This window comes from Topomyia yanbarensis, chromosome 2 (assembly GCF_030247195.1).
Source record: "Topomyia yanbarensis strain Yona2022 chromosome 2, ASM3024719v1, whole genome shotgun sequence".
Taxonomy (NCBI): Eukaryota; Metazoa; Arthropoda; class Insecta; order Diptera; family Culicidae; genus Topomyia; species Topomyia yanbarensis.
Window position 1 is genome coordinate 39,073,270 of NC_080671.1, and position 22,853 is coordinate 39,096,122.

A 22,853-nucleotide genomic window follows, 5' to 3' on the forward strand; every position below is an offset into this window, starting at 1 on the left:
TCAATGTCTTTACCGCGTTCACGTACCTGTACGTAGTTCGTCTTTTGACTGTCGCCGTTAGTGATGCCGATGGGCTTGGATTCTATACCGATTACCAGTTGTTGGCGTTGTTTTTCGTCTGTTCGCTACTGGAGATGGAAGCAACAATGCAATGGATTAGTGGAAGTTCAAGATTAGTGATCATTGAATATAGTTATGTGTATTGTACTTACTCTTTTGATATATGCGGACTGTCTTTTTGCTCTGTGGCGGTTTTGGTTAGACAAACGATGGCTTTGAACTCGAGGCAAGCACGTGCCGGAAAACCAGTTATTATGACCGCCACAATGCCATCAAATTTACGCTGATGAACTGGAACTAGATGGCTCTTTGTGGCGGTCTTGATTTCGGCTAATTGCAATTGAGAGACAGTGTGGTTAATATTCTTTAGGCAAATATGGCTGTCAAACATAGCTAAAGTTATTGTGTAATCTGTCATTTGCTTTCGTGAACATAGGGGGGCTAAATTTTGCTTTTCCCACGTTTACGAATGTTGGTATAATTTTACACGTTAATTAAATAGTATTTATTTGAGAACCTAGTGATGAGTGCTGTATTCAGTGGTTGGAAAATATACGAAGCAGCAGAAATGTATACTTTTTCGTATTCTCATTAAGTGCAGGATTTATGTTCATCTCCAGTTTCACCAATCAACTTTTGCTTTCGCTTAAATCGGCATCAAGTTTCTATTTCTGTCCTTTCTTCAATGCCAAAGTTCTGACCAAATCAAGGTAAAAAGTTACTTTCTACTGCGCATCTTCGAAACAACCTTCAAAACATTCTTAACTCCAAGAAAGACACAGAGAGATACAAAAACCTCAACTGAACCATTCGAGTCTCTAGCATTTACCTCCTCACTCAATGACAATGATGGCGCAGTTTTCACCGCGGACCGGCCGGGCCGCAAACCTTCACTCGCTCTGGCTGCTAATCGTAAATATGTTTCCGTCCAGTCGTGTGCGCTGTCTGCAATTTACTGCACCCATCCGACATGCCCTAATTGCGCCGGTGACCTCTGGCTGCAACTGCCCTTAGTTGAAACAATTCCATCGGGGCGAATTGCGCGCAATTGTGTGGCTTGATAAGGTATCCTGCCGAAGGAAGTTGCATGAAGTCCACCTTACCAATTTAAACTTTTACTTTTATTCATTTACCCATTTCGTGTTTTCAGCGAGAATTAGCCGTTTTGGCCTTCGCAGTTTCATTGAGGATATTGCGAAAGATATAAAGTTGAACCGAAATCAAATGAATTTTTGGCTCCTTTCCAGCAGTGGCGTAGCCAGAAATTTGGGTTAAGGGGGGGGGCTCAGAAACAAAAACAGTTCAGCAGTTGCCATACTATTCTACAAATGAGAAAACAATAAAATTTTATAAAATGCAATAAAATCAAAGAATATACACTTTTAAAGAGGAATATATGTTCGACAACTACGGTCAACATCACATAATTTATAATCACAAGGGCCATCAACTTCGAAGATTGGTCGTCAAATGGTGAATACTTCCCAGTGTTCACAATCTCCTATCTCATGCTTCCCTATGCGTCTATTGATGACATTTAATCTGTACGCCGGCATCGACCGGGAACTACCGTCTGCTGCAGTAGAAGCGCAATCCGAGAACGAGAAAAATACATTTTACACGCATTTGAAGCCCACGGCAGAATGTGAAGCTCCTCATCAGCGAAATGAACGCCACCCTTGAGATTACCTGATTAACAAACTGAGAACCAAATTTAACACGTTCTAATGAATGGAAATTTCTTCACAAATGTTTGCACCTTCCGCAGTGCGAATATAGATTCGGAATCGCCTACAGGAAGATCGGAATACCGAGGCGATGGAGTATCTATGCAGAGTTACAAAAATTCTACGAGTAGGTAAATCGCTCGAGCGATGGCTATCTACCCCAGGACGATATATGAAGAGATACTAATGGAGACTTTCTCACGACCGAGTGTGAGTTGATCGATAAGTGTATTATGAAGAACATCGAAATACCAGTAGACGACGAGAGTGGGTATTTAAATAATTTATGGTACAAAAGATAATCAAATGCTCATAAAAACTGATCCTGATCTACTACAGGCCAACGGAGAACGTTATTTTTCATCAGTTTCTATGTAGATGTTTTCATGCAGGTATTTTATTTGATATTGACATAATTTGTCAACTATAAGATTTTCACTAAGATGAGTTATAAGATCCCATTCCCACAATTAACCAAAAGACCAGTTAGACTTCTGGGCAACTTTTTATGTATAGTATTTTATTCGTGCCTTGGGAAAATTTTGAGATACAAGTGTTTTACGAAAACATTTTTTTTTACATTTTAACGACACTCAATTAGCTAGAGATTACTGGGTAGGGAAAGTTATGAAAATTGGAGCCATTTCTTTTGTCGGTTCTCACGGTGAAGATGGACAAGTCTGTCTATGCCAGGAGACATGCTGTGAACTCGAGTGATTCGTAGTTATGCTGCCTAAGCTCGACCCTCATTAGCAGAAGACAAAAGTTAAGCCCGTACGATATTAAGCCTGTTCTAATGACCCTGCCACTTCTAGTTTTCCGATCTGTATACTTCACATCCTTGCTCTCACATGAGTACTATGGTTCTAAGTTTTAATAACTTTCCCTACCCAGCAATCTCTAGCTAATTAAATGTCGTTAAAATGTACAATAAAATCTTTCCAAAAATACACAGGACGTTTTCATTTAATGTGCTTACATAAATTAAATTTGTCACAATTTTACACGTTGATAAAAAATTACAGTTTCATTGCATGAAAACCGATGCGTTTGTATTTACGTTTATTTGATTGAAAAATATATGACGTGAGAAATTATATGATATATATTATATTATATTATATTATATTATATTATATTATATTATATTATATTATATTATATTATATTATATTATATTATATTATATTATATTATATTATATTATATTATATTATATTATATTATATTATATTATATTATATTATATTATATTATATTATATTATATTATATTATATTATATTATATTATATTATATTATATTATATTATATTATATTATATTATATTATATTATATTATATTATATTATATTATATTATATTATATTATATTATATTATATTATATTATATTATATTATATTATATTATATGCTTTTTGATACGCTTTGATGCATTGATTTTAATTGAATTTTCAATCTAAGTTTTGATTGAAACAATGTATCTTTACAACCGTATTGGTTCATATGTATTTTAAATTTCATTATATTTTGGTTTGTATCTTTCAGCAGCAGTACCACAGAAATCTATCATAAACGATCGGTTCGAGATTATTTCGCTTTTGGCTCAAACCAACATTATTTGTTGAGGAGTCATTGTAACATTACCCGCAGACCATTACTTCATCGTTTCGGATAGCCTCAGTTCCATTGACGCTATTCGCTCGATGAAACATGGAAAGCACTCCTCGTATTTTTAGGGGAAAATACGGGAGCTACTGAGTGCTTTATCTGACAAATCTTTACATATTACCTTACTGTGGATCCCTTCTCATTGCTCCATTCCGGGTAATGAGAAGGCGGACTCCTTAGCTAAAGTGGGTGCCCCAGAAAGTTACGTTTATGAAAGACCAATTTGCTTCAGCGAATTTTTCAGTATTACTCATCAGAGAACCCTCCAAAGCTGGCAAAACTTGTGGAGCAATTGGGGGCTAGGAAGATGGCTACATTCGATAGTCCCCAGGGTATCGACAAAACCTTGGTTCAAGGGGATGGATGTGGGTCGTGACTTCGTTCGTGTGAAGTCCCGACTCATGGCAAACCATTACACGCTGGATGCACATCTCCGGCGTATTGGGCTTGTGGCGACGGCTATCACGACATCGAGCACATTGTCTGGGCGTGCACCGAGTACAGTTCCGCCAGGTCTCGGCTAATGGATACCCTACGGGCCCGAGGAAGACCAACCAACGTCCCGGTTCGAGATGTGCTGGCAAGCCGCGATGTCCTCTATATGTCCCTCGTTTACACCTTCTTAAAAACCATTGTTGGACCCTGTTGTGTTTGTTTCTTAGGTCTGGCAATTTCCAGGTTCGTCATGCGACGAGTCGGTAAGCAAAAGTCAATCGAACGAATCCAAATAGCGGCTACCAGAAATTGCCGGAATAATTGTACGAAATGATCAGGTGCACAAGGATCCGGAACATCAATTCAAATAAGTCGGGGAATCCGCACTACTATACTTTATTGAAATAATTCTAGCTCGAATAACCGGTTATATTTCAACTAAACGATCCGTTCACGATGGCGATATATTTCAAACTAAATCTTCCCTTTCAGTACAGCATTCATTGGCTACCGTCTTATTAGATTGTACGCATGTATGCGAAAATTATAATTTCCCCTTTGAGGGTTCGGTACCCATGCTATAAAATAAACCATCAATATAAAAATTTAACTGCCCCTTCTTATTTCCTATCATTCTCAGAAACGCTCTCTTCCACCTGTACCATACACCCACGAAGGTATGATGCGACTCCAAGGCGACACAAAACATCTCTGTCGAATGAGCCAACAATCACGGGACCTACATTACGTACATCACACGCGCAACTCGAAGTGTTGCCAATCCACATCTGAGCCGTACTACGAAATCGAAACCTCTGCCGCCTTGAGGAGGACTACATGTACATGATTCTTCCTGATGAAGGCCACTCGAGTCTGTAATCTTTGCCGTTGATCTCCCGATGCTTGAAACTGGAAGTTTTAGGGGGGAAAAATTATACCCCCTGTCATCTTTGTCCACCCTCCCTCCCCTGACTCTTACACCCAGAAGTATAACCCCTACACCACCCCCCCCCCCCCCAAATATCTTCACGTCCTCGTTGCAAATGCCCAACTCTACTACCACATAAAACTAACTCTAATTAATCTCCTCGAATCTTTAAAAATTCAATCGCGCCCTTTAGTTATTCCTACTTTTAAGATAGTTGTAAAATTTACCCCTTTAGTTGAAAATTATTTGCTCCAATAATCTCCCTGCTTAAAATGTCAAACCATATTACCATAAAAACTAAATGACCCCCTTAATCTAACAAAAATTAAATTATCTCCCTGCGAATAGTATAAGATAGCTATAAAATCTCCTTAGTTGCATTAAAAAAATCAATATGTAATCCCCTAGTTTAAGTAATTCAAAATGTAAAACAAAACAAAATTGGCACCTTTAAGCTAACGCAAACGTGCCTTATCAAATAAATGAATTGAATAAAAAAAACGCTTTTAATCCACCTAACAGTGTGATGGGACATTTCTTATAACTCTTATCACTCTCTTCGGATATTATATCGTTTGAGAACATTTAGAACTTGATGCTTCGCGATGTTTTTTAACTACATGGGATAGTGGCAGAACTCATAGAATCGCTCAAATCAGCATAGGACAACATCAGTGCTATAAAATCTCAAACCAAATCAATGGGAAAGCGAAAAAATGGCCCATAAAATAGACATACAAACGAATTATTGCTAATGCTCTGTTAATAAAATATCTCAATTCCTCAATCAATGCATTGTGGTGGGAAAACTGAATTTTCCTAAAGGGGTTATGTATATTGTACTGAGCCAAAAAAATCGAAATTTTTTTAATCGATTTGAAGTTTATACTTTACTCACATTTCCAACGCGACTGAGAATTAAGAAATCTATTTTTACCATTTTTTTGTTAACCATTTTTGTTAACGACCTATTGAGTCAATTTGTCAACAGTTTTTACGGCATTTAATTAGCAAGGGACTGGAAGGTGAAGTATATTTTTCAATATGTAGAGCCATAGTACTCAAGGGAGAGCAAGGTGTTGAAGGGAGAAAGTTTAGAAAAGCGTGGAAGGATCATATAATGCAAGCTTAGAGCTCACCGGCGACTTAACTTTTTGTCTGCTACCGTAGGAGTCAGGGTCTTTTGGCATTAGAAATGCGAATCACCTGAGTCTACGGCATGTCCCGACAAGCGTAAAGTAACTTGTTACTTCATGCTGTCGGAACCGATAGTCGGTTCTAATAGTCCAATCAATAAAAATTCAATAGCAGCCGATGGGAAGGTTGTACCTTTCATTTGAGACTAACTTTGTGCAAATCGGTCCAGCCATCTCTGAGAAACAGAGGTCACATTTTTTTTCCACATACACACATACACACACAGACATTTTCCGATCTCGACTAACTCAGTCGATTGGTATATGACACTCGGCCCTCCGGGTCGGGATTAGATTGACGAATTTTAGAGTGAATGAGAAAGGCAAAAACATTTTTAGCAAATGTTGAAAGTTATGCATTTTTTTGGTGAGCAGTTCTATGTTTCATAGACATTAAATCAATTTTAACTTCACTTCCTATTAAATAAAGACCCTTATGGCAGTACATCTCTACAAAAGCGAGATCAATTTGAAAATAAATCTGAGGATTATGATTGATTGCAGAACTCTGGAATTTTCTATTGAAATGTTTTCAGGCAGGAATTTGATATTGATGCTATTAGACAACTGTGAAATCAAGACCAATAGATCAGTTACATATCAGGACCCCATTTCGACAATTTATCAAAAGTCCTCATGATGTTTACAACAACAGGTTATCAATCTACGGATCAGATAATTGTTATTGTAATATTGAATTAAATCAGTCAGCATCCATAAATTTTCAATTTCAATCCAATATTTTTTTGGGTGTGTTGGGGGGGGGGGGGTTGTATTGTCTGAAACCCCGAAGCCTTCTCTTGGCTACGCCGTTGCTTGGAGTTATTAATTTCGCTTTTCATTTTTCGATATGTTTCAGATCGATCCGATGGTTATAAGTTAGAAAAATTGCAGTGAGAAGGTTCGCACAAATGAACATTTTTGCACTGATAAGTTATCAAGTTCCTTCCAGACAACTTGGAAGTGTTCGGTGATTATTTCTAGCGGTTGTAGATAGAAAAATGAAATACAAAATTCGATTTATCGAAATAATGTTTGGCTTATTTCAATGGATTATAAAATAAATAGACGACAAAGAGTAATCCACAAACAACAAGCCATAACTTTTAAAGTATTCAAAATAGATGTTTGAAGTCTTCAGTAAAGTTATTCGCAAAAGTAAGAGCTACAAATTTGCTGAAGGCATCATTTCGATATAATCACTTCCAAGAAAATTTGTAAAAATATCTCACTCATAGGGAGATTAATCAGCAAAATCATAACACCAAAAGAAAGGGCATATTGCCTCCATTAAATTCTCCGAAGATACTATTGACCTAAAATAAGCCGTTTTGGCGTTAATAATAGATTACATGTTTTTGGTCATATTTCTGACAATGGGAAATGATAAAAATCTTTCGTCCGCATTTAATGTTAAATATCTCTTTTGATAATAGTCCGATTTCAACAATCTATAGCTTGTTCGAAAGGTATTCGTTAAAGCTGTCAAAAAACATATAAATTGTTAATCTATGTTGTCAATTTCGGTAGATAATTGAAAAAACTGCAAAAAACGCCATTTTTACATATTCAAACATTCATATCTTCGAAACTAAACATCAGAATCAAAAACAAATTAATAGCGTTCATACTGTTTTTTAGTTCTTTCATTTAAAATTGGTTTGGATAAGATCGGTTCAGCCATTGCTGAGAAACACGAATGAGAATTTGTCCGTTACATACACACACACACAGACATTGTCCCAAATCGTCGAGCTGAGTCGATTGGTATATAAGACTCGGCCCTCCGGGCCTCAGAAAAATTCTTGAAAGTTTGAGCAAATTCTATACATTTCTTTTATAAGAAATGTAAAACATTATTTGTTTGTACCAGTCCTTACCAGTCAGCTAACAGGCCCATATATGATATGAATAAAAGCTAAATTATTACATCCTCAGATCGCTTGCCAGAGAAGGAATTGTTTAGCGAATTGCCACAGTTACTTGGTCCGTACACTCTCAGGAATGGTCTTTTTGGAGTAGTGCTCATTAAAATGCGGAACCATTTCGTGAGCTGCTTCTTGTACAATTTCCGAACGTTCCGTGTAGTCCAAAGCGTTTGTTTGGTTTTTATGCAAAACAAATTGAATCATTCCTTTTTAAATTATTCATTGAATGAAAAATTTGATTGCCGTATAATTTTGAATCATCTTTATTTTGTACGCTGCACAGTTTACCTGTCCGCTTTAATGCTTGTGTCATATTCAATATGTGCCACAATCATTAATAATGACAAGAAAAATTGTGGACGAACGTCTGCAATTTTCCAGGATTCCTACATGTATTGGCTGTGTATATGTAGACTAGACTAGAAAACAAATTGAATCATTTCTGCAATATCCTGATTAGGAGAAATTAGTAAATATTAGAATTGGTTCAACACCATCCTGGTCTCCTGTGGATTTACTGTGCCGTTTTTCGGGTCACTTGCTTGTGTGGTGGCTTTTATTCATTTATCTCTTTTCATTCATTGAATTCATTTGAATCATTTATCTCTTTTAATTCATTTAATTCATTTAATTCATTTAATTCATTTAATTCAGTTAATTTATTTAATTAATTTAATTCACTTAATTCATTTAATTCATTTAATTTATTTAATTCATTTAATTCAGTTCATTCAGTTCATTCAGTTCATTCAGTCCTTTCAATTCATTCTATTCATTCAATTCATTCAATTCATTCAGTTCATTCAGTTCATTCAGTTCATTCAGTTCATTCAGTTCATTCAGTTCATTCAGTTCATTCAGTTCATTCAGTTCATTCAGTTCATTCAGTTTATTCAGTTTATTCAGTTCATTCAGTCCTTTCAATTCATTCAATTCATTTAATTCATTCAATTCATTCAATTCATTCGATTCATTCGATTCATTCAATTCATTCGATTCATTCAATTCATTCAATTCATTCAATTCATTCAATTCATTCAATTCATTCAATTCATTCAATTCATTCAATTCATTCAATTCATTCAATTCATTCAATTCATTCGATTCATTCAATTCATTCAATTCATTCAATTCATTCAATTCATTCAATTCATTCAATTCATTCAATTCATTCAATTCATTCAATTCATTCAATTCATTCAATTCATTCAATTCATTCAATTCATTCAATTCATTCAATTCATTCAATTCATTCAATTCATTCAATTCATTCAATTCATTTAATTCATTTAATTCATTCAATTCATTCAATTCATTCAATTCATTCAATTCATTCAATTCATTCAATTCATTCAATTCATTCAATTCATTCAATTCATTCAATTCATTCAATTCATTCAATTCATTCAATTCATTCAAATCATTCAATTCATTCAATTCATTCAATTCATTCAATTCATTCAATTCATTCAATTCATTCAATTCATTCAATTCATTCAATTCATTCAATTCATTCAATTCATTCAATTCATTCAATTTATTCAATTCATTCAATTCATTCAATTCATTCAATTCATTCAATTCATTCAATTCATTCAATTCATTCAATCCATTCAATTCATTCAATTCATTCAATTCATTCAATTCATTCAATTCATTCAATTCATTCAATTCATTCAATTCATTCAATTCATTCAATTTATTCAATTCATTCAATTCATGCAATTCATTTAACTCGTTTTATTATTCTAATTTTTCAGTTCATACATTTCATGTAGTATTTTCATTTTATTAATATTATTAATTCTTTTCAGTCATTTCTTTTATTCGTTTCATACAATTTGTTAATTTCTCTCTGTTCAATTTATTCAATTATTGAGTAACTTTATTTAGAAATTTTGCAATTTTTTCATTTAATGGGCTAAGCTAAATTGGTTTACTTTTTATCTTTGTTCTTGCTCTATTATTTTTTTTAAAATTTACTCGTTTTATTGATTTTTTAGTATTTATTCAGTTTATTTGAGGTTTATTAGTGCAGGACCAGAAAGTATGTTCATCCCATCTCTAGTTGGGTTTCCACTTCGAATGAGTTCTGAAAACGAATTAATTCAGTGATATGTTTAAGAAATGTTTCATCTCAGCGCTGGGTGGATAAGGTCGGTTTTCGCGAATAAAAAGAGTTTACCTACGGTAAAATTAAACATTATCGCATAATTTCAGTTTCATTTTGTGATGAAAAATAAACCGACGCTCAAAAAAATTGTACGCAGTTGTATATGTAGCTTGTATCAAAAGGTGTTATACTTCAGCGATAGACTTCTAAACTAGTAATTTGCGCCCATCTATGAATGAAGATTAGTTATTGACATACAATAGCATACATACATAATAGATGTTGTAATATTTACGCAGTTAAAAATTGCCGAGCAAATTGTTCCCAAACATGCATCATTAATAGGGTGTCCCAAAATGACATCATGTTAAAAAGTCATCGGACTCACTTCTTAAATGAAAGGTTAGGGTATTAGGAGAATTTTCTTCTTCGGAGTGAATTTGCTAAAATGCTCCCAACTGGTGGCGAATTTTGATTTTTTGAAAAATGGGCCGATTTTGGGTAAAATTTCAAATGCATGCCTCTTGAAGTGATCCTGAACGACCTTAGATTTTTTCAGCATTTTTCATTTTCTGAAAGTCCTAATGGAGAAGTTTGTTTAGTTAGTTTGAACAAGTTTTGAATAATAAGAGCGGCAGGGTCATTAAAACTTAGTAAAAAGTAAAATTTTTGATGTTTTTCAGTAGTTTCTCTTCAAAACTGGGTATCTACAAAATTTTAAAAGTATAGAAAACACTTTAAATAGTAGAGCTGAATACAGGGGTGTAATTTTTCTGAAGAAAGTGTATAGCTACGACCAATGGGGCATGAGTTATTTAAGTATTTGTTAAATAATCTTTTGACATTTTATGATATTCATCAAAAATAACACTGTTCTACAAAATAAAACAACTTAATTGTGCTTAGTCCGCATACTATTTTTCGGAAAATTGAAGGAAAATGATGAGAAATGGTGTTTTCGCTTGTCTCTAGTACATCAGAATCGGTTTTTTATGAGCATTTGACGATTTTTTTTTAAATTATTTTGTATACTAATAGCCACCTAGCGGGTTTGAAAATCACTAAAATTAAACAAATATGTCAAGTTAATGACAAGTTATGGCGTATATTTGAAGACTGAATTGATTGGCGTGTTCACATTTTGTATATAAGGTATTTTTTCCATGTTAGGAACTTTAAAGTGGAGAAAAATGCAGAAGAGTGAGGTGAGTGTTGAAAAACTGATATTTACTGTTTAGATCACATAATTCCGAAATAGTCAAATTTGGGGCAAATATCCTCGAAAAAGTTTTACAACAGAATACAGCGCATCTTCTGGCACAATTATTTTGTTGAAGATGCCTTATAGAAGTAATTATGGAGAATTAACTCTTCAAAAAATAATTAGAGACTTGGCGTCATTAGCAAAGTTAACATTATTTTTATAATTTAAGTTACAAAAAATCATCAGATGCTCATTAAACCTCGTCCTGACATACCAAAGACGTACATAAAACGTCATTTTCATCATTTTCTTTCTATTTTCCGAAAAACAATGTGTGGTTAAAGCACATTTGAACTGATTTACATTTTGGGACAGCATTATTTTTGATGAATTGCTAAAAATATCTAAGGTTATCTAACAAAAACTTAAATAACCCATACCTAAGCTGACCAACTGTAGGCTTGGAAAACTCCGTACAGTTTTCAGCTCAAAATTGAGAACACAAAAGTTGATTTATTGGGCTGTTTAGTAGTTCTCACATTCCCTATATTTTACCTCTGGCGATTGCATTTTTACAAAATATTTTCTGGATTCAGTGTGAGTGATGGAGCACATTAAGTAAATGTCAAAGCTTGTGTGTTCTGAGTATTGTTATTTAAATATAATTAGTTTGCCATCAAAACCTAGCTCGATCATTCCACGACATCGCAAGCTTTTGAACAATTCAGGAAAAATGTTTTCTATTTAATATTTTCCATATCAAATAATCAAAATGAACTGAATGATATGATGGAATTGGAAGGAGATGATTTTCGGAAGGCTTGGCTATGAAAACTCTTGGAAAATGTTCCACCTGGCAAGTACCAAAGCGAAAAAACCCACAGCTGTAACTTTTGATATTACTTTAAAAAATATAATTCAACTAGAAAAATGGCCCTTGAACATAACTGTAGCATTCTTATGTCCACGATCTCGTAATAATGAATATGTACGGATTTATGAACGATATCTCAAGCGCCAACACACAAACGCAATCTTGAATCGTACTCGTCCGGGAGTTCCCACTTTAAAATACGAAACCTATATACACTAGACAACAAGTCTCAAGGTGCCATAGTTAAAGACTTCAGTGAGATGGGGGAGCTCACTTTCTTTTTTCATCTGAACCGTACGCCTAAAATCATACCACAGTATGACGGGCCGCGTAAACATTCGAAAGCCGCACGTAAACGGCTACAAGGTTATATAAACGAATTCAAATACGTGAAGCTATACACACACCCACGCGATCAAACACGTTAACATAAAAACGCTTGTAGCCTTCACGGTAAATTAAATCTAGTAACGCACGTGAACATGGAATCGCCATCATTCGCGCAAACCCCTCCCTTAATTCCTAGCAACCTAGGTCCATGCCTTCCATCTTGGTCTCAAAAAATTCAAATGCACTAGTAATCTAAGGGCGTTATCGCCGGATACTCCAGTGATATGGGGGAACTCATCCCTAGATAAAAAGCGTACACTCAAAATCGCCGTTCGTACAAACATTCAATAGCCTACGTGAAAATGCAAGAATTTACTCGGTTGTTCAAAAAAAAATTATACACGCGGCACACAGACGCTCACGCTTCAAAACCGTTAAACTACAAACGTTTGAGCCCTGCGCAATAATACAACTCTCGTCACAAACGCGAACATACAATTGCGATCATCCATGCAAACCAACGCCCGCGAGGGCAAATGACCTATAGAGGTTAAAGTCCCAATATACACTAGACAACAAGTTTCAAGGCGACAAAACCGGCCATTCTAGTAATATGACGGAACTTAATCTCTTCTTGCATCTAAACCGTAATTCAAAATTAAATGTCAGACTCGCGGTTTGCGTGAACATTCAAGAGCTCACGCGTATATCCAAATGACCAAAGGGTTTTGCAATCGAATTTACACGCGAAGTTACATACTCATTAACATACGCGACAAACAAACGCCTACGCTATCAAATACGTTAACATACAAACACTCGGATCCTTTGCGACCATCCACATACTGTTACACCAGCGATCTCGCAAACATGAAAAATATCCCGGTGATTAAGTGAACGTTTTAGCACTTCCAAATTTATAAACGCAGTCTCAAGCGTAAACATATACTTTCAAAAAACGTTACCGTACAGCTTCACTTTTTAACCTATATCACCCCTGATCAGACCTTTTAAAATAGAAGCCCATTTCAAAACATTAACCTGCAAGATGGCATCATGAGAATAATGGTATTAATTCTTATCGTAGCGAAAGGCATATTCTAACTACTTGGTCAAAATAATTAAATCGATTTTGTGTCAATTTTTAAAGTATTTTCAAGGAACAAAATGTAACGAAAAGCATGATTTTTTAGAATGTTTCATAAGCAAAGTTTCGCTTAATTTCCATTATTCGCTGTGTGCCGATGTAATTAGTTTGTGGCGTCACGTTTGTTTTTGGTGTGTTGCTCAATCTTCATCGATAAAGGAACGTACACCGATTTGGCATATTTGGTACATAATTAAAGAGCCATGTAGTGCAAATGAAAGAACCAGGCAAATGATAATCGAATGAAATGAATTGCGCTGAATTATGTCGCTAAAAAGAAAGAAATAGTTTCTCGTATTCTTCGAAAACAAGAATATCATCGATACTGAGGGCTTCAGTGCCATGGCACCGATTCTCACAAAACGGATTTCTAGGAACCTTCGACTTCGAACCAGCTATCCAAATTCAAAAAATATAACCCAACTTGCGTGAATGGTTTAAATGACTGGTCGGGACGGATAGTAGATAGACAGATAACTGTTCATTTGTTTATCTGTGCTAGGGACAATTCAAAAAATATTCTTGTTCCCAGAGCTCAGAAAAAAACTCAAATTTCGATTTTTTTACTCTCATTTACTGGTTGCCTATTACCACCAAAATCGCAGTTTAGATCCTGCTAAACTAGTTCGCGACCATATTTAGGACTGGAGGTATCTAACGGGGAAAAACGATCGAAAATGGCGAGTGAAGCTAAGCAATCATGTGAAAAAAATTCCCCCAGAGACGAGATTCGAACTTGCAACCTTTGAGACTCCGACCCAATGCATTAACATTATTTTGTTGTTTGTGTAAGAATTTGTATTTTTCCGGGAGTACATCTACTTCCACTAAGCTCGGAAATTCCGCACAAATTCCGGACAAATCCGTACAGGTATTTTTTCCGGACATGCGTCGGAAAATCCGTACAGTCCTCCCAAATTCCGTACGGTTGGTCAGCTTACCCATACCCCATTAGCCGTAGCCATACACTTTTCTCAGCAAAATAACGCCCCTGTATACGGCTCAACTATATAAAGTATTTTCCATTCTTTTAAAAAAAAATTGATACCCAATTTTGAAGAAAAAAATACTTAAAAGCACCAAAAATTTCACTTTTAACTAAGTTTTAATGGCTCTACCGCTCCAATAATTCAAAAATTGTGCAAACTAACTATCCAAACTTCTCCATTTGGATCTTCAGAAAATTAAAAAAAAATGCTGAAAAAATCTAAGACAGTTCCGGACCACTTCAACAGGCATAAATTTGAAATCTTATCCAAAATCGGCCCATTTTTCAAAAAATCTATATTCGCCACCAGTAGGAAGCGTTTTAACAAATTCACTCCGAAGAAGAAAGTGATCCTAACACCCTAACCTTTCATTTAAGAAGTGAGCCCGATGACTGTTTTAACATGATGTCATTTGGGGACACCCTAATGTTCATCCCACCTCTAGTTGGGTGTCCACTTAGAATGAGTTCTGAAAACGAATTAATGATCCAACAGTGATATTTTTAAGAAATGTCTCATCTCAGCGCTGGGTGAATAAGATCGATTGTTGCGAATAAAAAAAGTTTACCTACGATAAAATTAAAAATTATCGCATAATTTTAGTTTCATTTTGTGATGAAAAATAAACTGGCGCTCAAAAAAATTGTACGCAGTTGTATCTGTTTCTTGTATAAAAAGGTGTTATACTTCAGCGCTAGACTTCTAAATTAGTAATTTGCGCCCATCTATGAATGAAGATTGGCTATTGACATATAATAGCATACATAATAGATGTTGTAATATTTACGCAGTTAAAAATTTCCGAGCAAATTGTTTACAAACATGCATCATGAAGTACAAAGAACTCTTTGCTGGCCTTGACAAGAAGATGTTAAATATGCGGTAGATCTGTCCTACTCCATTATTACTACTTCTTGGTCAAGAAGCTTTTAACGCAATGTAACTAAGGTGGTCAAATTACTACTGTTAATTCGATCAGTATACTGAAAACTGCGCATTCAATTATACGGATGGTATTAAGAGAAACGCAACGCATATTTCCCACCTTCAATTGTTTTCTTATCTTTTTACCATTATAATAATCATCATCTCTGTACTGTAAGGCTTAATCAACATCGGTTCAACTATAGAGGCCCCTTCGTTCAATAGTGCCCAGGGGGCCCGAGTGGTTTTAAGACGGCCCTGGTGCACACCAACCATTTAAGAAAACCTCGCAAAACTCCACCGAACTTCCATCAGCCCAAAGCCAGCGCAAATCATCAGCCGACGTAAATCCGATCGGTAAAACGATTGGTGTGTGCAGATCGAACGGTCCGCTGCATGATTGCCTTATCGTAATGCAGGAAGGGCATCATGCTGCGGTGTTTGCTCCAAACTCCGTTCGTAATTGAGGATATTTTAAAACCACTCAACTACCATAGCACGGGTCGCATAGAACTATGGAATTGGGTTTACCTGTTTGGTGGGTTTTTATTACCGGAACCGGTTAAAACAACCGCTACTAACACCAAATGGTTTATCTAGGCTACTCGGAGAAAGAAGGTGACATTGCTTTGGAGGTTAATTTAATTTTTCTAATAAAAAATTAATCATTTTATTTACATCCCAGATTAACTAAGTTTTGATCGTAACACCGTTTTTGAATTGAGTAAGTACCACCCCAAAGGGATTCAAATTAACGCTAAAGAGAAGATTTTGTGAAGTGTTAACGTGTTCTTGAAAGATTCAGGTGGAGAGACGTGAATATCGTAAATAGATTTTATTCCCAAAGCGGTGAATCAACAATCATTGTTCCAAGATGAGCTAGAGTCTAGTGTCGAGAGACTGTGCTCACTTTATCAAACATCAATTTCAGTTAGTAATAAAACTTAGGCACGCATAACTCAATCGACAAACACTTGGCAAATCGGCTGCTAATCGAAATTACTTCATCCAACATCGTAGCTAAAATGCACGCAACTAGTTTCTGTTCATCTGTGTATGTATCTGATTCGCCGCGGAACTTAAACCCGAACGCTATGAAAACGTCATCGTTCATGCAGTACGCGCATAGCTGTATAGACAAGCCCTGAAAACCCGCGCTTCTAGCAAATCTCAATCTATTCAAACTAGCGGAAAAAGCCCTCCATGTCGTTGATCTTTTTTTTTTTCGAAAAAATCAAAACCACTCGACATTTCTGTTTTTGATCGACTTGCGTCGCGACTTGGTGCGCGGGTTGGCTTTCACGCAACTCACTTTTTAATTCCTGACCCGAACGGCTAACGCGCTCAGTTTAGTCGCAGATTTGAGCCAAGTTAGTCGCAGCTAGTTTTTGTCTCACCCCCCTGTGCCGAACGGAAAACCGAAAAGGTCCTCTTTGACACTATCTCGTATGGTCAGATAGTCAGCAAACAAGAGCAAACGTAAGAGGAGGAAAAGCAAACCGTGCAAGGGTGCCGCCGATCTTGGAGGCCAACCACACCGACATTGTATGCAGTTTTCCATACGTGTTTCTGCGTGTGAGCGGCTAGATCGATTCAACCCCTTGCTGTGAGTGAGAGCGAAAAACTACCCCCCTCGGTAGGGGCAGCAGCAGCAGCAACAGCAATAAACGACATTCAGAAGCTTTTGCACTTGGGAGAACTTGGAGAGTCAACGGAGAGTTGCGGTTTGTGACTGCCGAGAGCTTTTATAAAGTGCGATGTTGTTTTTATTCGTACGTTAATTTATTGAACTTCTTCCAGCGGGTCGCGTCGCGGATCTTGCGTAATAGAAAAACCCCTACTCCGCAGCGTGTTCTAAGTTCGCAGCTCATCGCGTTCTGAAAGCACTCCGATTTTTGCCACCGGATGGTACGAAGCGTGATCAAGAAGATCCTGCCTACTTCTGGCATTTGACACTGCACCAAACTTGAATCGATTGAAACGTGATCCGATTTTCGGTTGAACACAGCCTCAACGAGTGAGTGAATTAGTGTTGGTGCTTTGAAAACACGGCTAGAACTCGATCCCAGCCGCCAGTCGTGAAGCATATGTCGGCCGGGGAAGATCCGTGTGGAACAATTTTGTCCTGCAGTGTCAATCGATTGCTGTCCTAAATACGGTAGGCTCATCTGGGCATCAGTGAAAAAGCAGTCCTCGGTGTGTGGGTGGTGTTTGTGATATTATTTCCTTACTGTCTGCATTTTTTGGGGCAAATAGCCGCAGGATTTAGTCTCGCAGTTGCGCACTAGCGACCGAAGTAGAATTGACGGATACACGGATTGCAGCCAAAACATTGTGTCTGTGTAGCAGTGAATCGCAGTGACAGTTCGTGGTAAGGATCCGAGAAACTTCCCGTTAGTTTTGTGTTTTTTGGTTGTGAAGAATTGATCAATCAATTTAGAACCCCATCGATCCCGAACGAACCGAAACAGTTGAGTGTGTTTCCAGAGAAAAAATAGAAGACTAGTAGCTGACGTTCGTGTGATTCCAATGTGGTAAGTTCTCTGACTTTCATTCGCACCGGTCCCGGGCATGTACTCTTCTGCGGGAAGGACGGAGGCATAAGCGGCAGCGTATGTGTTGCATAAACTGAATCATTCAGGGGCGATGACATGGCTAATCTGTAAACTGGGGCACTCTTGATTGAATTTCGCTAATGAAATGTGATAATATGCCGAAATAACAACAGCTCAGCGAGTTTGAACTGGCAACTGGCGACAAATACAACAGAGATTACAAATTACATGTGCACACAGATCTGCGGTTCATGCGAGGAACAGTGAGGAAAGGGTGTTGTAATTTCTTAGTAGCTAACGGCGGGTGAATGGTGAATGTTTGTTCGATTGTAACGTGTTGGACACTTGGAACAATTTACAAGTATAGAACATGCAAGATATTTTGAAACACCAATGATTCTTAGATAATGTTAACATTAAAAAAATTATAACCTGAAAAGTAGTTTAAAATTGAATCTCTTACGAGAGTCCCATAAATAACCAGCTCAATAAATTTATTTCCGTAATAACAGTACAAACACGAAAAGATGATTCATCGAAATTTCATCCAAAAATTGATTATTTTTAATTTAACTTAGACAGAGCAAAGTTTTGAATGATGTTAATAATCAGACGCTGCATATTCTTGAATTAGAGAACCAGTTGTCCAAAAATAATTATGCAAATTTAGATTTTGTTGTGCACTCACATAAAATATTTAATTACAACGTTAAAAAGAATGCATCAAATTATTCTACTTTGACACGAGAACTAATTTTGATTCATATTTTTTTATTGTTTAGCTAAAACACGGTGTTCCTGCGTCGAGTGACTTTATGATACGTCATGGTGCAGTTGTAAATTATATGCACTATATAACAGTGCGCACGAGGATCTTTCTACTCGGCGACGAAGCAATTAAGCATTGTATAATATTGCTTACAATTCACTGAATTCGCTTGCTCCGAGGGGGTCGTCTTTATCCACACTGTCATTACTGCAGGTGTCGTCGATCATCATGCAAGTTACGATTGGGAACGTTTCCGTTTGTTTATTGGTTCCTTCTTGGTATTGTCTAGTGTTGGTTGCGATACACTTAGTATACCGGTTGTTTGCGCAATCTTTGCAGGTTTATAGTTTGTATTTGTTGTTGTTGTTGTTTATTAACGACACTTTACACCAAGGAAGGGTGCATTCGTGTCGGAAGAAATTATTTTACCTGTAAATTTTACAATGCAGTTATCAGTTATGCAGTTACAAATCAAAATAAAATTTTATAACATTTTAAATAGGTTAGTTTCCTTGAGAAATTTTACCATACTCTCCTCATTTTTCCTATCGTTGCGCAGAGCCGCTCGCAGACTAGTCGACTCGATATCGTGCTTCCTTCTAGCGTCGTCGTATTTTCTGCAGTGGAGGATCACATGGCGGACATCTACAATGATCCCACAGCAGTCGCACACTGGTGGTGAAGTTTTCTTTAGCAGAAAGTCGTGTGTTAGCCGGGTATGCCCTATGCGAAGCCGGGTAAGTACTCGCTGTTCAGCCGAATTCTCGCGGTCAGTCCACTTCCCTGTGTCGAATTTAACTTCGCGAAGTTTTACTTCAGTGGACGCAGACCATCGACGGCACCACTGATTTCGGATAGCTGTTTTCATTTGGTTGTTCGCGTCTGCTCCCGGAACGGCTATTTGCAAGGGGGCATTACCCCTGGCTTCTCCTGCGAGGCGGTCTGCCTCTTCGTTTCCATGGATACCAGCATGACCCGGAATCCAGCACAGCTTGATTGGACGGCCTCGTAGCATGTTTTCAATCTGCTGAATCCACGGGTGTTGCGATGTGCCAGCTTCTAATGCCGATAAGCAACTGGCCGAGTCAGACATAACCACCAAATCACTGACCGTGTTATGTGTTGCTAGCGCCGTTTTGATTGCAAACGCTTCTGCCGAGAAGACGCTGCATGACGATGGAAGACCAACCGATTGTTGGAAGTATTCTCCATACACTCCCACACCTACTGCATTGTCGTCTTTCGAGCCATCCGTGTAGACGATAGTTGAACGGTTGAAACGACCTGCTAGGAGCTCCTGAAAAGCAGGCCGAACAATTTCCGAGGGGTCGCCAGCTTTCACACGTCTCTTTATGTCCCACACGATCTGGGGCTTGGGTTCGTACCATCTTCGTGCAGCCAAACGTGTACGATTGCAAATAGCTGGAAGAGGGATTCCGATCACCTCTGTCAGACGTTCGGATGCTCGATGTACCAGTGGGAGATCGGCATTGTCCTTGCTTTTTCCCAACGTATGGATGGCCAACCGGGCTATATTTTGAAGAACGAGTAGGTCAAATGGTAGGGTTCCAGCTTCTGCCATAATGGCTAAGATTGGGCTCGTAACGTATGCACCGGATGCAAACCTTACCATCCTGTTGTATGTAGGAGCGAGCGTTTGGATGACGGCATCTCCTCCTCTGCTTACAAGTCCCATACCGTAGAGGAGTCGCGAGGTAACAATTGCGGACCCGATTTGCAGTAAAGAAGCGCGTTGACCACGGGGTAGCTTGGCACCGATCATCTTCAAGATACGCAGCCTGGATTCACACGTCTTCTTCGTCATTTTACAATGCGCTTTAAAATTGAGTGATCGGTCGAGAGTGACACCGAGAGTTCTCAGCAGCGTTTGTATCGGAACGGCTACACCATCTACCTTTATCGCCTGCATGGGTTCACGGCGCACGTTAGGGCTGCAATAGAAGATGCTGGATTTCGTTGCAGATATCGTAAATCCAACACTTCTCGACCATTTATCGACGGCTTTTACTGCGGCCTGAAGTTTCCGAAGGAGGGACTGTTCTTTCTTTCCCCACACAAGAAGCAGAATATCATCGGCGTACAGCAACACTTGTACAGAGTTCGGAACCACGCGGAAGATGGGTTGGATAGCCACGAGAAATAGTGTCACAGAGAGCACTGAGCCCTGCGGCACACCATTTTCCAGCGGACGTGCTGGCGACAAATGCCCCTCTACGTTGACCTGGAACGTTCTCTCTGCCAGAAAACTGTTGACAATGTTTATCATCCTTCCACGTATTTGCCATTTCTGCAGTGTTCGTAGGATGCCATATCTCCAGGTGGTGTCGTACGCCTTGGCCAAGTCTAGCGACGCTATCAGACAGTGCTCGTCACGGTCGGGTAATGACCTCTCCAACTCCGCAAAGTATGTGTCAGTACCCCGACCAGATCTGAAGGCATGTTGTCGTTTGTCAAGACGCCCGTTCGACTCTAGTTCGGTGGTTAACCGTCGGTTGACAATTCGTTCGAACACCTTCGCCATACAACTAGTTAAAGTGATTGGACGGAATGCAGCTGGACCCGCGTCATCCGAGCTTGGCTTTGGAATTGGTACGATGATTCCGGTTCGCCAACAGGGTGGGAATACACCACTGCGCCATATTCTGTTGAAAAGTTCCAACATGGCAGTTTTCACAGACAATGGAAGTCGCTGAAGCAATGGATAGCCGATGCAGTCCGGTCCTGAAGAGCCACTTCTTCCTCTGTCGAGTGCCCACAGCAATTCACTCAGGGTGAAGTCCGAATTGTAAATATCATCGCTATCTGGCGAGAAGTTTATGCGGTTTCGTTCGGCCTTTTCTTTCTCCCTCTGGAACAACGACGAATAGCTGGAGGTTGCGGATCTTTCGCTGTAGTGTTGCGCCAGTTCTTCAGCTATTTCTTCTGGCTTATCCGTGTAACCACCGGACCGCTTGATGACAGTTGGGCGGTGTTGGCGTTTCCCTCTCAACGTGTTGACTGTCTGCCACATCTCCGACGTAGTTGAACTTGGAGATATCTTCGCGACGAAGTCTTCCCATGATTTTTTCTTGGCGTCATGGATAGACTTTCTTGCTGTTGCCCGTGATTCCTGGAAGCTTTTCAGTGCATCCGCTTTTCGGGGGTCCTCTGCTGGTATACGCTTCAGTGCTCTAAGTGCTTTTCTCCGATTTTTGATAGCTACTTTCACCTCCGGACACCACCACGGAACTGCTTTGGGACCGACTCTGCCGGTAGTGCGAGGTATCGCGGTGTTTGCTGCTCTATGCCAAGTTTGGCCCTTTAAACCAAATGATGAATATTTACAACAAACATTGCGAAAGCATTGACTTCACTATGTCGAAAACAAAACTTAAGCAGCAGTTTAAAGTAAACCAAAATTTTAACTAGTGTTAAGTTAGTTTAATAATTATTGTAAGAAACCGGTCTACATCTGATTGACGACTTGAAATAAATAAATAAATAAATAAATCAACCGGTCAACGAAACAGTCGATTGATATTTCGACGCCCGGTCGAATAGCGTTGGCGGTCAATCGCTCGTAGGTTGCCCAATCTGCCTGGTCGTAAATCCATTTCTGTCTTTTCGTTGGGATAGTCGACAGTCCGGGAATGGAAACGAGAATGGGAAAGTGATCACTGCTGTGGGTGTCCGGAAGTGTTCGCCAAACAAATTTCGAAGCCACTGATTCGGAGCAGATCGAGAGGTCAATAGCCGAAGTGATACCGGTAGCTGGATCAATCCGAGTGTGCGATCCGTCGTTGAGGATGAGTAATCGTTCCGATAGCGTTTTTTCGGCGATGAAGTGGCCTAGTGCGGTAGATTTCGTAGAACCCCAGCAAATATGGTGCGCGTTAAAGTCGCCTAGTACCAGCACTGGACGTGGAAGCGTTTCGAGGAAGTCACCCAGCTGTTCTTGACACTGTTGAGTATTGGGAGGGACGTAGATCGACACCACCGTCA

At 38.3% G+C, this 22,853-nt stretch overlaps 1 protein-coding gene across 1 annotated transcript; it reads right to left on the reverse strand.

Moving 5' to 3' along the window:
- Positions 1 to 19,261: 19,261 nt before the first annotated feature.
- On the reverse strand, positions 19,262 to 20,028 carry LOC131683046 (uncharacterized). Its single transcript, XM_058964865.1, has 2 exons — positions 19,343 to 20,028; positions 19,262 to 19,280 (listed from the first exon to the last, which is right to left on the reverse strand). Exons 1-2 carry the CDS (start codon positions 19,942 to 19,944, stop codon positions 19,277 to 19,279), a joined length of 606 nt encoding a protein of 201 aa, XP_058820848.1. The 5' UTR covers positions 19,945 to 20,028; the 3' UTR covers positions 19,262 to 19,276.
- Between the last annotated feature and the right edge of the window lie 2,825 nt (positions 20,029 to 22,853).